We start from the raw sequence: 15437 nt of genomic DNA on the forward strand, positions 1-15437 counted from the left end.
AAAATGTTAACATTGGTTGGAGTAGAGGGCCTCATTTATTGCTCAATATTGTTGGGGAATTGACGAGCCGTCCAGAGTAGAAGGGGAAGAGGCGCTTTTTATGGCGGAGGGAGGCGGAGTAACTGACCGCAGAAGAACAAATACGACTGTGCAGCCAATTGTTATTTCTGGACGACGGCGCTGTCGCCCGTGGTGTCTGGCAGTCGGGCGTTTTTTTGGACGAGACAGACGGAAGGATAATGGTGGCCCTGGGTGCTGTGGTTAGACACACTGACACACCCTGGACGGAGGGACAGGGCCTTTAAATAGTGTGTGTGTGTGTGTGTGTGTGTGTGTGTGTGTGTGTGTGTGTGTGTGTGTGTGTGTGTGTGTGTGTGTGTGTGTGTGTGTGTGTGTGTGTGTGTGTGTGTGTGTGTGTGTGTGTGTGTGTAGGAATTGAGAAATGTGGGAATCAGGACGCCGACATTTGGCCCCTTTTGGAAAGGAAGAGGGTAGTCCCACACTGCAGGGATCAGATCTGAGGAAACACAAACACACACACACACACACACACAAACACACACACACACACACACACAAACACAAACAGAACAAAAAACAAACATCGACCAAACATGCATCCATTTCTCTGAATTTGAAGGGCAAAAACAAGGAGCAGAGCTTGTGATTGGTCAATCGAGGGGAGTGACCGCTTGTTTTGCTAGGTGACCCTACAATCTCCTCTAGTACACAGGCAATTTAGAAGATGAGGGACCGCTATGCTCTTTTCCCAACAAGGCTGTTAGCAGGGGGTTACACACACACACACACACACACACACACACACACACACACACACACACACACACACACACACACACACACACACACACACACACACACACACAGTGATATAAACCAATGCTTTATTACAGCGGGGTAGCTAGATTTATTCAACAGCCTTTTTTCCCTTTTTGATTAAAAACATCTCCTCCTCGTTGTGATTTATGACAGTGAAAGGAGTAGCGAGAGAGGGAGAGAGAAAGGGAAAGGGAGGGGGGAGAATGACATCATGCTTTTAGCACAGGCCCCCTTTGATGAGGTGACATCCACTTGCTCTGCGCGTGTGAGAGAGAGAGAACAAGAGAGTGGGAGGTGTTGATGGAAAGAGAGAGAGGGGGGGGTAGGAGGTGTTGATGGTGAGAGCGAGAGAGAGCGAGAGAGAGAGAAATAGAGCAAGAGAGAGAGAGAGAGAGAGAGAGAGAGACAGACGGGAGGGAGGGAGGGAGGGAGGGAGGGAGGGAGGGAGGGGAGACTAATGTGAGGCTCTTCGTCCCCCTACGATGAGCAGGTGGGAGAAAATAAAGTTGGATGACTGCACCCCTGGGCCACTCTGGTGTGTGTGTGTGTGTCTGTGAGCGCATATGCACGTGTGTGTGTGTGTGTGTGTGTGTGTGTGTGTGTGTGTGTGTGTGTGTGTGTGTGTGTGTGTGTGTGTGCATGTGTCAGGCTTCATCACAGATAAAGCCCACAGGTGCATCGAAACAAAAAGGGTTGGGAGGAGAGAGGTAGAGAGATGGAGGGAGCGACAGACAGATTGCTTAAACGAGGCAGGGGGGAGAAAAACAGGATTGAGACAAAACAAAAAAGAGGGGGAGGGTGGGGGTAGCTCTGTCAATCAGTGGGAGAGGAGTGGTGGCTGGATCCAATCTCATCCAGCAATCAGAGGAGGGAGAGAGACGGCGAGATGGATGGACTGTGTGTGTGTCTAAGTTTTTTATGTCCACCTCAGTGTGCATATTGATGTGTATTAGAAAGCGTGTACCTGAATGTGAATGTGCGTGTGTGTGTATGTGTGTGCGTATGTGTGTGTGTGTGTGTTCGTGTGTGCCTGTTTACTGCTAACAGGACCACGAGGGGGGCCGGTGAGCCGGGTGGTTGGGGGAATTGTGGGAAGAGTGATTAGAGGTTGGGGGTTGAGGGAGGCTGTGTGTGTGTGTGTGTGTGTGTGTGTGTGTGTGTGTGTGTGTGTGTGTGTGTGTGTGTGTGTGTGTGTGTGTGTGTGTGTGTGTGTGTGTGTGCGCTGCCTGCTAAGAGACTGCCGTGCATTATTAGGAGGGTTGAATACAAAAGCTCTGCTGATGGAGAAGGAGGAGGCTGAGAGAGACAGAGAGATTGATAAAAAGAGCTATCATATCCGCTGCCGGAACCTGATGAAATGGGGCAGAATCTCAATACTGACAAATTGCAAACAGAAGAAAGAGATGGAGGGACGTTTGTGTGTGTTTGTGCATGTACAGTTGAAGTCGGAAGTTTACATACACCTTAGCCAAATACAGTTGAAGTTGGAAGTTTACATACTGTACACATTAGCCAAATACATTTAAACTCAGTTTTTCACAATGCGTGACATTTAATCCTAGTACAGATTCCCTGTCTTAGTTAAGTTAGGATCACCACTTTATTTTAAGAATGTGAAATGTCAGAATAATAGAAGAGAGAAGGATTTATTTCAGCTTTTATTTCTTTCATCACATTCCCAGTGGGTCAGAAGTTTATATACACTCAATTAGTATTTGGTAGCATTGCCTTTAAATTATTTAACTTGAGTCAAACGTTTCGGGTAGCCTTCCACAAGCTTCCCACAATAACTTTTAAAGTATGCTTGGGGTCATTGTCCATTTGGAAGACCCATTTGCGACCAAGCTTTAACTTCCTGACTGATGTCTTGAGATGTTGCTTCAATATATCCACATCATTTTCCTACCTCATGATGCCATCTATTTTGTGAAGTGCACCAGTTCCTGCAGCAAAGCACCCCCACAACATGATGGTGCCACCCCGGTGCTTCATAGTTGGGATGGCGTTCTTCGGCTTGCAAGCTTCCCCCTTTTTCCTCCAAACATAATGATGGTCATTATGGCCAAACAGTTATATTTCTGTTTCATCAGACCAGAGGACATTTCTCCAAAAAGTATGATCTTTGTCCCCATGTGCAGTTGCAAACCGTAGTCTGGCTTTTTAATGGTGGTTTTGGAGCATGGCTTCTTCCTTGCTGAGCGGCCTTTCAGGTTATGTCGATATAGGACTCGTTTTACTGTGGATATAGATACTTTTGTACTTGTTTCCTCCAGCATCTTAAAAGGGTAATTTGATGTTGTTCTGGGATTGATTTGCACTTTTTGCACAAAAGTACATTAATCTCAAGGAGACCTTCCTGAGCAGTATGACAGCTGCGTGGTCCCATGGTGTTTATACTTGCATACTATTGTTTGTACAGATGAACATGGTACCATCAGGCGTTTGGAAATTGCTCCCAAGGATGAACCAGACTTGTGGAGGTCTATCATTGTTTTATGAGGCATTGGCTGATTTATTTTGATTTTCCCATGATGTCAAGCAAAGATGCATTGAGTTTGAAGGTAGGTCTCAAAATATATCCACAGGTACACCTCCAATTGACTCAAATGATGTCAATTAGCCTATCAGAAGCTTCTAAATTCTTGACATCATTTTCTGGAATTTTCCAAGCTTTTTAACGGCACAGTCAACTTAGCTTATATAAACTTCTGACCCACTGGAATTGTGATACAGTGAATTATAAGTGAAATAATCTGTCTGGAAACAATAGTTGGAAAAATTACTTGTCATGCACAATGTAGATGTCCTAACCGACTTGCCAAAACTATAGTTTGTTAACAAGAAATGTGTGGAGTGGTTGAAAAACTAGTTTTAATGACTCCAACCTAAGTGTATGTAAACTTCTGACTTCAACTGTATGTGTGTGAGGGAGAGATAATGTGTGTGTGTGTTTGTGTGTGTAACAGTATAGCTTCCGTCCCTCTCCTCGCCTCTACCTGGGCTCGAACCAACAGCCACCCTCGAAGCGTCGTTACCCACCGCTCCACAAAAGCCGCAGCCCTTGCGGAGCAAGGTGAACAACTACTTCAGGTCTCAGAGCGAGTGACGTCACCCGATTGGAAACGCTATTAGCGCGCACCACCGCTAACTAGCTAGCCATTTCACATCGGTTACATGCGCATGATCCTCTCTCCCAGCTATTTAAACAGCGCACAATGAGTGAAAGAGAGGGGGAAAGAGGTGAGGAAGAGAGAACAGGCAACAATAGATCACGTTGTGGAACAGACAGGTAGATAGACGGGGACTGATTCCAGACAAGAGGAGTGATAGATATACATCAGCCTATGGCGTGAGTGTGCCATCAGTCTCTACTCCAGACACTGGCCACAGAACAGAACAAACAGACACAAAGAGCAAAGGACCAATCGTAAACAGATAGTCGGACAACTCTCTATACGCTGTATACGCCGTATGCATTCTATCATGCACGGTGTTACCATGCACGCAAGCTCAACCATACACACACAAAACACAAGCAACAACAACAATAAAGACTGAGAAGAAGAGATGAGGAGAATATTGGGGAAAGAAAAGGAGATGGAAGAGGAGAGGGAGGAAAAGGACCAGAATGTGACACATTGTCATGCAGTCACACACACACACCACAGACCCTACCAGCCGTACACTGACTCAACTGGATTTAAACAGTGAGAAAGTGTGTGAACAGTGAGAAAGTGTCTCTCTTCTCCCTCGTTCTCTCCCTCTTTTATTTCTCTCTGCACTCCCTTTGTTTTGTTTTCCTAACGCGTCTCTAAATCCATCTTATTTCGGGATAAGAGAGCCGACGATATTGAAAATCGGAGGAGCGATGGGGGTACGTCACAAATGGCACCTTATTCCCTATGTAGTACAGTGCTTTTGACCAGGGCCCATAGTGAATTGGGTGCCATTTGGGACAAAGCCATTGTATGGTGAGAGATGGGACGACATACCGGTAGTGTCACGCTGGTATCAATGATTCGGGAGACAGACGCAGGAATGCGTAATATTTTTTTTTATCAAGGCCCAAATTACATCGTGCCGTGTAAAGGCACGGGGACGAAAACCAAACAAACAAGTAACAAAACACAAGGTAGAAACCCAAAACAAAAGAGCGGGGAGTACCTCGAATAAATAACACTAGCGCACAATGATTATCACACGGGACGAGACCCGGAATCATCTGCACAATCCACAAGGGCACGAAAGCCCAAAACACACAGCCCAGGTACTCACACGCACCAACGGACATAGTAACAATTATGGTAAACAAAAAGGCACATACATACAAATACAATCAGTGGGAATAGGGGCCAGGTGTGCGCAATGAAAGTTCCAGAGGGATCCGTGACAGATGGACAGATAGACAGACACACAACAACTCCGTGTATGTCATGTCATCTGACGTACAACATGTCGTTAATAAAAGTGAATAACATATTAAATAGGTCACAAAGTAAAACTCAAACTCAGAACGTAGGTGATATCCAGTCAAAACCCTGAAAGTGCATTTGATTTGAAAAACAATGTGACATTCATATGATTTTTACACTAAAGTGCTGACCAAAACCAAACTGTGAAGTTCCACATATTTTATATTCACATGATCCTTTTCAAGCCGGTTCCAGCATTGATGCATAATCAGGCCGGCTCAGTACAGCATGGTTTAGAATGTCTCGGTTCAGCTCAGTAGTGTGAATAGCCTTCAAGACGTACAGTATACACGTTCTCTCACACACACACAAACTATACCTTTCCCACCACGCACACACACGCACACACACACAAGCACACACACACACACACACACACACACACACACACACACACACACACACACACACACAAATATTATAGTAGTACTCACATAGGGCATGGGAGCCAGTGAACAGCAAACAGAGCAACAGAGCGCAGAGGGGCAGCAGGGCCGGCAGAGAAAGGCAGGGTGGACCGCCGGCGGCCATCTTGTTCCGGGGGCGACTTTTTACCTGGCTGGAGAGCCGAGGCCCCACAAGAAGGAGGCTGGGGTCTTCACACAGGACGTCGTGGCACTCTGCAGGGAGGAGGAGAGGAAGAGAGGAGATGATGAGCTAGGATGTCGCCAATTGAGTGTTCAAGTGTTTTAAAAGGGAGTCTGCTTCAAAGCCTGAGGTGATGTCAAACACACACATCCCGGTCACATACAACACATGAATCTTTACTTTTTTCAACAATGGACACATTCCAAACCTCTACCGCCTCTCTGTGAGTAAATGCACAGTGTTGAGCATACATTACCATACATGTTCCTATCAGCTGTGTTGCTAGTGAGACAACACAAGGCTCATATGCACGGAAAACATTTATGACAAGACACACACCACCGTCACATAGATTGAGAGAGGCAAGGAAGCAGGAAACCATCTCCAGAGCTGTTCTCCCCCTATCCTAATAAACTGCTTTTCACATCTCATAATTAGCTGGAGCATTTATCTCTCGATCTTGTCATTATTTGCTTATCGGCACATTGTGTAATTATGGGGGTACCCGCCGATATTTCAGACAGCGTGTCTTTGTTTTAGTCAAATTACCATTAATCCCTGCATGTGTCCCGAAGTGCACCCTATACCCTTCGTAGTGGACTACTTTCAACGGGCGACTTACGGGCCCTGGTCAAAAGAAGTGCACTATAAGGGTAATAGGATGCCATTTGGCACGGATCCCCTGTGTGCGCACGGCGGTGGCGCCCAGCAAGTGGGCCCTCGTTGATATGTCTGCCACGTTTAATGCCCGAGCGCAGTTACACACTTTAATTAAAAGAGGAGGAATTAAGAGAACACGGAGGGGAAGAGAGAGGAGAGAGATGAGTGATTTTTCAGGATCCATGACAGGAATGGAGAGGAGTCTGAATACCTGGTATTATGAATACCTGTGTATGTGTGTGTGTTTGTGTTTGTGTTTGTGTGTGTGTGTGTATGTATGTACACTGAGATGCTGTGCTTGGTAGACAGAATGGGGCTTGGTAACAACTGCCATTTCGTAGCTGCGTTCCAGGTCACTGGCAGGTTCTAAAAGTTCCAGACTAGTTCTGAGGGGTTCTAAAATGTTTGGAGACATCAAAATAACCACTACCACTGGGTTGACCACCTCTTCCAATTACCCATTAGTGTAGTCATTTATGTGGTCAATCCTCGACTGCTGTGTGACCGCAAAACATTCACTGTGCATCAGATGCCATTAAAATTCCTCAGTGTTCCACTTCCAATGGGACAAGCCTGAGGTCTCTTTTATTTTAGCCACGTGAACGTAGCTAGAGGGAGGATTGTTTTGCAACACACACCTCCAGTCAGGCAGGCCGCAGCTATACTTGCAGTGTAACCCGGCACCCCAGACGCCACGCCACACCGCCTGCCAAGTCTTCACCCGCCTAGCCGCAGGGCCCATCCCTCCACACACACATACACACATGGAGATACCCACGCACACAGACAGACACACGAGCAAGCGGGCACACCCGCATACACACACACTTCGAGACTCATACACACACACGTACACACAACGTAAGCACACACACACACTCCGGGGAGGAGTCGAGTCGGCAGAGCTCCTTAGCTCCAACAATGGGCCCTTTGTGGTTCTCCGCGCCAAAGACTGGGGGCCCGTCAGAACCTGAGCTCATCGCTCAACACACACACACAGACACTCTCAGTACACGCTTCTAGCACTCTTCCTCCCTCTCCTCTTTCGTATTTGTGTTTAGAAACAGTCTTGTGTTGTTGTTTTTTTCTTCAGGGCAGGTGATGTCAGTTAGAGAGAGGGAGAGGTAATGAGAGGGGGGGGGGTATGGAAGTGTGGAGGGGGATGGTTTGCTGTGTCAGGCTTATTGTTCTAGATGTAAACGGTGGGGGTGGGGGGCGTGGAGGAATCGCACCGTGTTTCTGGATCTCTCCAGCAGGAGGCTAAGCCTCGCCTGTCTGAAGCCCATAGGAAGTAAACATTGTGTGGGGTAGTGATTTATTGCGCTCCCCTTGAGCTGGCTCCCTGCCTCCAGGCTCAGGTTACAATGCAAAATGGCCTATTGTTGTGGTGAAGTACCATCACCTGAGCATCCTGATCACATACACAGGTTCACACGAGAACAAACGTGCAGACACGAGAACGCATGTGCACACATGACGACAAACAGACACACACACACACACACACACACAAACAGACACACACTTCAAATGTGAGACGGATAATAGAGCGATAATATCTCAAAAACGACATAGACAATACCTAGAAATCCAGACGCCACCATTCCACAATGACCAGCTATGTGTGTAGACTTGCAGCTGTCCATAGAAACACGAGAATCACACTCACACACTCATGGTCGGGTGGTTGAAGCACAGCAGCGCAGCACTTCCCTGGCTAATAGCACCTCGCCGGGAGAAGAGGAGAGGAGGAGCTCTACTAAGAGTGGCCACGGCCTCCGCCATGGAGATGGAGGCGAGATGAACAGTGCTTCACAGTCAAGTGATGCTCGCACCCATCGATTGGTAAAACCTCGCCGCAACGAGGGGCAGGCGGAGTGGAGTGGAAACCGTCAATCGCTAGCTAGCGGCTAACGCTCACGTTTCACTTTGTTTCAGATTTGTCCTTGAGCAGCTCCAGGAAGGTTTTTCTTGTGTTAGGACGGTATTGGCAACTCGTTTCACAATATATGCCTGTATTATTTTTTATTGGGATAGGAGCGCAGATTGCTAGCTCATTGACATATTTGGCCTAATATGAGCGCTAATCGCTAACACTGACATTGCACTGACTTCAACTGTCCGATACGTATATGTTTTCACTGGCTACACAATAGCCTAACTCTGACATAGAACGAGTCCAAATGGCCAGGCGTCTGAGAACCGTTAACATGCTAAATGCAAGATATCCAGGGTCCTGCATTAAAATGCTTTATCTTGGCCAGGTCTCAGTTGTAAATGAGAACTTGTTCTCAGCTGGCCTACCTGGTTAAATAAAGGTGAAATGAAATTACATTTAAAAAATGAATTATCGAGCTTTGTAACCATCTCCAGAAGGCTCTTGTCCCCGTTTTCCACGCTGACAGACTAGAATCTATCACATACAGTAATAATGAAATGCAGAAACACACACATACACTCAACAGGTGATCAATACAGGCCGCTACTCCCCACATATTTCAGATATGTATGTTTCTCCACTGGACCAAGTTTCACTCTCCCTGTCTCTCAATGCCTCTCATTCCCTCACACCACCTTGATGGTCGCTGTGTTTCTGGGGTTTCTCCCGCAGTCAGTAGCAATCAGGGATGCTCTCTCTGACACGCAAAGCCTCCTAATCCAGCACTTCACCATGCATTATTGATGCTGACATGTTGGACTCGGTCTGGAGACGAGAATTATGGGTAAAGACAAGAAGGGGAGGGACCAAGTCAAAGCCGGCAGGGAGAGAGCAGGAGCCAAAGCACAGCGTGGAAATACACTCAAGCATGTGCACTTACACATACACAAATGGAGATGCGCACGCACCCACACACACATACACACACACACACACACACACACACACACACACACACGCACACACACACACACACTGTGAAAAGATGTGAAATAACACTAATGAGAAAAAACAACATCTCTCCGCCCGAGGGGCCAGAAAAACATGTCTCTCCAAGACGAGCGGATCTTGCATCAGGTTACCGTGCACAGCACACACATACACACACCCGCACACACACATGCACACACACACAGCCTTAACCACCGATAACCTACTCAAGGGGAGACAGCTACTTTTCATGCGTACGGCTCTAAATAACGCATTTCTTAGGCCTTTTGTCCTGAATAAAGTTCAATGTTGGTGCTAGGTTTAGGTCCCCCGTGTAAAATGCTGTTCCAGCGCAGCATCCATATCATATCCATGATCCCCCCCCCCCCTTGCGCAACAGGTTGCTAGCTTAGCTGGGCTGGTTCAAAGTGACACCGCCGCGTGATTATGAAACAGCACAGGGGCTGTTGATCCTCCAGGGCAACAGGGTGGGGTGTGGGTGTGTGGTGCGCAGGGCAACCACCCTTCTTAGACCGGGACAGTGCGGGCAAAGATATAGGTAGCAGGGAGAGAGAGAGAGAGAGAGAGAGAGAGAGAGAGAGAGAGATAGAGAGAATTGGGTAACAATGAGTGTAGTTGTGTGTATGTTGTGCACTTGAGCAGAAGATGGACCTGCCATGATGGGTCTACATCAGCAACTCACTCTGTGGAGGCCAAGATAATGCTAGTGGGTGTGTGTTTGGTTAAGTGATGGTGGCGTCTTGGGTGAGGACGGGGGTAGTAGTAGACGAGGAGCAGTGTGTGGGGGGTCTGAGAAAAATACTTGATTGTGTGTTCAGACCTTTGAATGGGACAGACAAGAAGAACTCAAGAGTCGAGACTAGACTACCACATGAATGCCACTCTATCAAGGCAAACACTTGTATCCGGGGAGAGACAACAACAGCTAATTCCCATTGTCATCAAGAGAAAGGGGCCATATAACCATTAAGTGAAGTGATGCAAATATACGCAATGAGGCACGGAGGAAGACCTTGTTGATTGGAACCAAACGGGACGTAATGTCAGACAGGGCCACTTAACAACACAGTATCGAGAGCTATATAGGTTCATCTAATGAATAGCACAAACTGATGTCTGATTTTGTCTGATTAAAAAACAAAAGGATGTCTATTTAATTATTTTTTAATTTTTTTTTAAACAGTTCGTAGGCTCTTCGCAATAGTCTGGAGACAAAATAACCAACTGAAGCTGGATTGATGCTTTTTAAACTTCTCTGACTATACGGATGATTCTCAGCAAGTGTAACGCTTCACTCTTTTATTTTAATTTTTTTACAGCCGTCCCTAAAGTCCAGTGTCCGCTCATCCCTATGTATGTTAACAATGAAAAGGTGTTGTAAAGAGTGCATACGACCGCTCACTCCAATCATCGCCTTTTCAGTGTGTGAGCCTTACGCGCCACCACGCACTTAATTCCTAGCATTTAACTCAGGAGTCTTTATTTGATTCATCAGACCATAGCATAGATCGTCTTTTGCTGTCGTAAAGCTAGAGGCTGCCGCAGACCAAAAAAAAAAAATCTGTATTTCGACGCCTATTCCACGTTGGTTTCGGCGTAATTCCATTGGAAGTGATGCGGGGAACAACGTAGATTCACCAAAGTGTGTGCCCAGTGAGTTATCAAAGCTCTCCTCTCTCTCTGTTACTCCTCTCTTTTTCTCCTCCTGTCGTAACTCAGTTGCTCTCCATCCATCATTTTTGACTGACTACTTCCTCGTACTGTGCACCGGGCAGTGTTCATAAACACAGTGTACCCCTTCAAAACAGGCCAGTATTTGCATTTTGGTCATTGAGCAGACGGTCTCATCCAGAGCGACGTACGGTCAGTATCATAATAAGAAGCACAAGGATAGGTGTGTTTCATATGCGCCAGCGCACGCACTTGTGTGGCTCAGCTAAAAATCCCATCAGGCTCATCCTCCTTCATCCCCCCCTCTGTTTTCCATTTTCCCTCTCTCCCTCCCTCATAAGCATGCATACTTTAAGAAGTGGGCTTTCATTGCCGATGTTAAGTGGGAATTCTATTAATGTGCATGGTTCATTGTAAACGCCAGTGCCTGTGTGTCTGTCTATCCCCCCTTCCTTCCCTCCCTCCTTCCTCACTGTCTCCTACTCCCCCATCCCCCATCCCTCCATCACAGCTAAACCTGCACATTAAGAAGGCCCTTCTCAGACTATTAACCCTTGATGCTCCACACACCACCCAGCGTCGCCAATTCCAGTACAGAGAGCAAAACAACCACGACGTGGATTGACTGAAATTGACATGATACCTTCGCGGAAATGTCTCCTACAAGCCCACTGTCTTGTTGTGTCTTAGTGCCGACACTACAGCTATAGAGTTGTATTGGTTCGTATCCTTGTGCTGTGCTGTAGCGTCAGCCACTGCCTAAAACGTGTGACCCATCTGCCGCACAGTAGCCATTGACAAGACACAGCCTCAATTGGAACCCTGGGTGGAGGAAGGTCCTTCACGTATGTAGGGTGCTACAGACGGACTTTAGTGACCTCCTTAAAATATACCCAATAACCTTGCCTGACAACAACCCTCTTTCTCGGAGGAGCTTTCCCATGAGCCTTTGCTCTTATGTCAGGTCTCTCCAAAGAAGTGGCATTCAGACGGCAGGGAGCGCTGGTTGACACCTCAGCGCCACCGCCGAGCCAACCTCCAAGCAGCTCCTGGGGCCTTGGGCTTTCATCGGGAGTTAGGGCTTTTCTGCTTTGATTTTGCCTGTTGCTACAGCCAGACGAAGGAGGTTCACTGTTGCTGAGACTATAAAAACACTTCCCCTCAGAGTGAAGGAGGACACAAAATGGCTGACAGTTGCTCGTAGTTCCAAATGTTTAAACCTGCATTTTGATATGTCAGCAGGTGGATAGAAGACTAATTTCTTTCATACCGGGCTTTGCTTATAAATTATTAAAAACACAGGTGTCACGTTCTGACCTTAGTTCTGTTATTATATCTTTGTTTTAGTATGGTCAGGGCGTGAGTTGGGTGGGCAGTCTATGTTGGTTTTTCTATGTTGGTTTTTGAGTTCTGCCTAGTATGGTTCTCAATCAGAGGCAGCTGTCAATAATTGTCCCTGATTGTGAATCATACTTAGGTAGCCTGGGTTTCACTTTTGGGTTGTGGGTGTTTGTCTTTGTGTTAGTGTTCGTACCACACGGGGAATGTTTTGTTCATTTCACGTTTATTGTTTTGTATTTCGTAGTGTTCAGTTTATGTATTCAAATAAACATTATGGACACTTACCACGCTGAAAATTGGTCCTCCGATCCTTCTCGCTACTCCTCCTCAGAAGAGGAGGACGAGGTTCGTTACAGCAGGTATATATGACACGGAGTTGTTATATTCCTGAGTAAAGTGGTAGAACTGCTTTTGCTGCCCTCTTAACTTAACCTCAGTGAGGTTGAGCACACGAGAGTGACAGCGTGGAATTGGGCAGAGCTGACCCCTAAATCTAGGCATTATTACTGCCCACTTTTCTACGACAGAGGGCACACTATCTGTCTCTCTGACTGACCCTGCTATGACAGGCTGGTTTGGCAGCAGAGAGAGAGGGAGAGGGAGGAGAGGAAATAGAGAGGGGGGGGGGATAGGGAGAGATAGGGAGAGAGAGGGAGGAGAGAGGGAGAGATAGGGTGATGGATAGGGAGAGAGAGAGGGTGAGACACCGACACCAAGAGAAAATCCTTACTTCGCCTGTTCTGCTTTATCCTCACCAGTCTCCCTACCCTACAAGCATCACAAAGGGCAGAGGTCACCGTCCAGCTCTTACAAGCATCACCTGGGCGGGCAGCAGAACGAGGAAGGTCACATTATAGATGGGTAGCATTTAATTACGACACACTGCAGCGGTCTTGGCAGGAGGCAGGGAGTACAGAGACACATTAGTCCTTAACAAAAGGGGTAACGTCAAGCACTGGCAACCTGCCAAGACTGACAGACAGACATCAGAATGACTCTCAAAGTGATAGCCGCCCAGAGAGAAAACAAGACTTAGAGGGCAACGGGACTGTTAGGGATGGAGGTGGAGGGAAGGAGATGGAAGGAGAGAAGGAAGACACAACGAGATTATGGTAAGCAGGTGAGACAGAGGAGAAATTGGCCTGAGAGAGAAACTAGAAAGAGTCTCACACAGGGGTTGCGCCCCCCATCTGTGTGCTCCAAAGTTTCCTGGGGGGCTCACGGGACCTTCCTTGATTTGAGGTGTAAAAAAAAAAAAATCTGTGATTGTATATACTTCTCTATATCGACACAGAAATCCGTGATGCTTTAAGCTAGAAAGAATCGGTAAAATGCCAGAGAACAACACTACGCTGATTGGAGATATCTTTGTCTCTATGACATTCAGAAGCTGAGCTACAACATTCTAAAGTCGACAAGTCAAAGAAATTGGACTTTGCTTGGAAAGTAATCTTTTACCATGTGTGGCTGTCGCTATCAAATGATCTATTCACTTTTTGTAAAAGAGGGATATCGGGTCCTTATCCATTATTATTATTATTATTATTATCATCATCATCATTAAATAGCCTGCCTAAAAGATGTTATGAGTTTTGTTAAGTTAAGGATCCAAACCTTTTCTTCAATTTTTGCCTAAAATGACATACTCAAATCTAACTGCCTGTAGCTCAGGACCTGAAGCAAGAATATGCATATTCTTGATTCCACTTGAAAGGAAACGGAAAGGAAGTTTGTGGAAATGTAAAAGGAATGTAGGAGAATATAACACATTAGATCTGGTAAAAGATAATACAAACCAAAAACATGCTTTTTTTTTGGTTCCATCATGTTTCAAATGCAAGAGAAAGATCATAATGTAATTATTCCAGCCCAGGCGCAATTTAGATTTTGGCAACTAGATGGCAGTGTACGTGCAACGTTTTAGACTGATCAAATGAACCATTGCATATCTGTTCAAAATGTTGTATCGAGACTGCCCAAATGTGCCTATTTGGATTATTAATACATTGTCAAGGTCATAATGGTGCACTCTCCTCATGGTATTCTTTCACTGTAATGGAGTTAGATTAACAATAATTTAAGCTTCCAGCCCATATCAGACATGTCTATGTCCTGGGATTTTTTTGTTTGTTACTTCCAACCTCATGCTAATCACATTAGCCTACATTAGCTAAATCGTGCCGCGGGGTGGGACCCGATCACATAGAGTTTAAACTATGTAGAACTGAAGGAAATGAGCTTCAAAACAACTACATTTTTGTAGGACCCTCATAATTAACAAAATCAAGCAGATTTCATATGTGAAAAAAAGGGGAACTGGTGTAAAAAATAGGGAACCCCTGAATTAGAATACTCCAAATAATGGTATTGGGATAGGGGTCGCTTGATATGTATAAATAAATACTGGTGTGTGTGTGTATCCATACATGTTTATGTATGTGACCGTGTGTGTGTGTTTGTGTGTGTGTGCGAGCGTGTGTACGTACAGTATGTGTCGGTGTGTGTGTGTGTGTGTGTGCGAGCGTGTGTACGTACAGTATGTGTCGGTGTGTGTGTGTGTGTGTGCGAGCGTGTGTACGTACAGTATGTGTGTGGGTGTGTGTGTGTGCGAGCGTGTGTACGTACAGTATGTGTCGGTGTGTGTGTGGGTGTGTATGTGCATACATTTTTATGTATGTGATCGTGTGTGTGTGTGTGTGTGTGTGTGTTTGTGATTTATCCTATCACAGGGACACAAATGCAGTGCCAGTCATTGTAACTGACAGTTACAGCAGCATCCCTGCTTTCCTGGTTCATTAGTATTCCAGCCCAGTTTTGGCCCTCTTTATTCACCGCTAGGTATAACCGGGTCCTGGGACGGCAGTGTGTCAGCCGGGCCCGACCCGAGTGGGGACGTATCGAGCTATGTGTCTGGTCCAGGTGTCAAGGCCACCCATCCATTTACAAGCAGAACCGAGGAAAGCAAAAATGTTGCG

The 15437-nt window shown here is 46.2% G+C and overlaps 1 protein-coding gene across 26 annotated transcripts in view; it reads right to left on the reverse strand.

The window, feature by feature from the left end:
- Positions 1–15437, reverse strand: part of ptprsa (protein tyrosine phosphatase receptor type Sa) — a 283320-nt gene that overhangs the window by 150919 nt on the left and 116964 nt on the right. For all 26 annotated transcript variants that reach the window (XM_036977783.1, XM_036977788.1, XM_036977791.1 and 23 more), the window contains one exon: positions 5747–5932. In XM_036977783.1, coding sequence (XP_036833678.1) covers positions 5747–5843 — 97 coding nt within the window. In that variant the 5' untranslated portion in view covers positions 5844–5932. The remainder of the gene's footprint in view (positions 1–5746; positions 5933–15437) is intronic.

This window comes from Oncorhynchus mykiss, chromosome 5 (assembly GCF_013265735.2).
Source record: "Oncorhynchus mykiss isolate Arlee chromosome 5, USDA_OmykA_1.1, whole genome shotgun sequence".
NCBI lineage: Eukaryota > Metazoa > Chordata > Actinopteri > Salmoniformes > Salmonidae > Oncorhynchus > Oncorhynchus mykiss.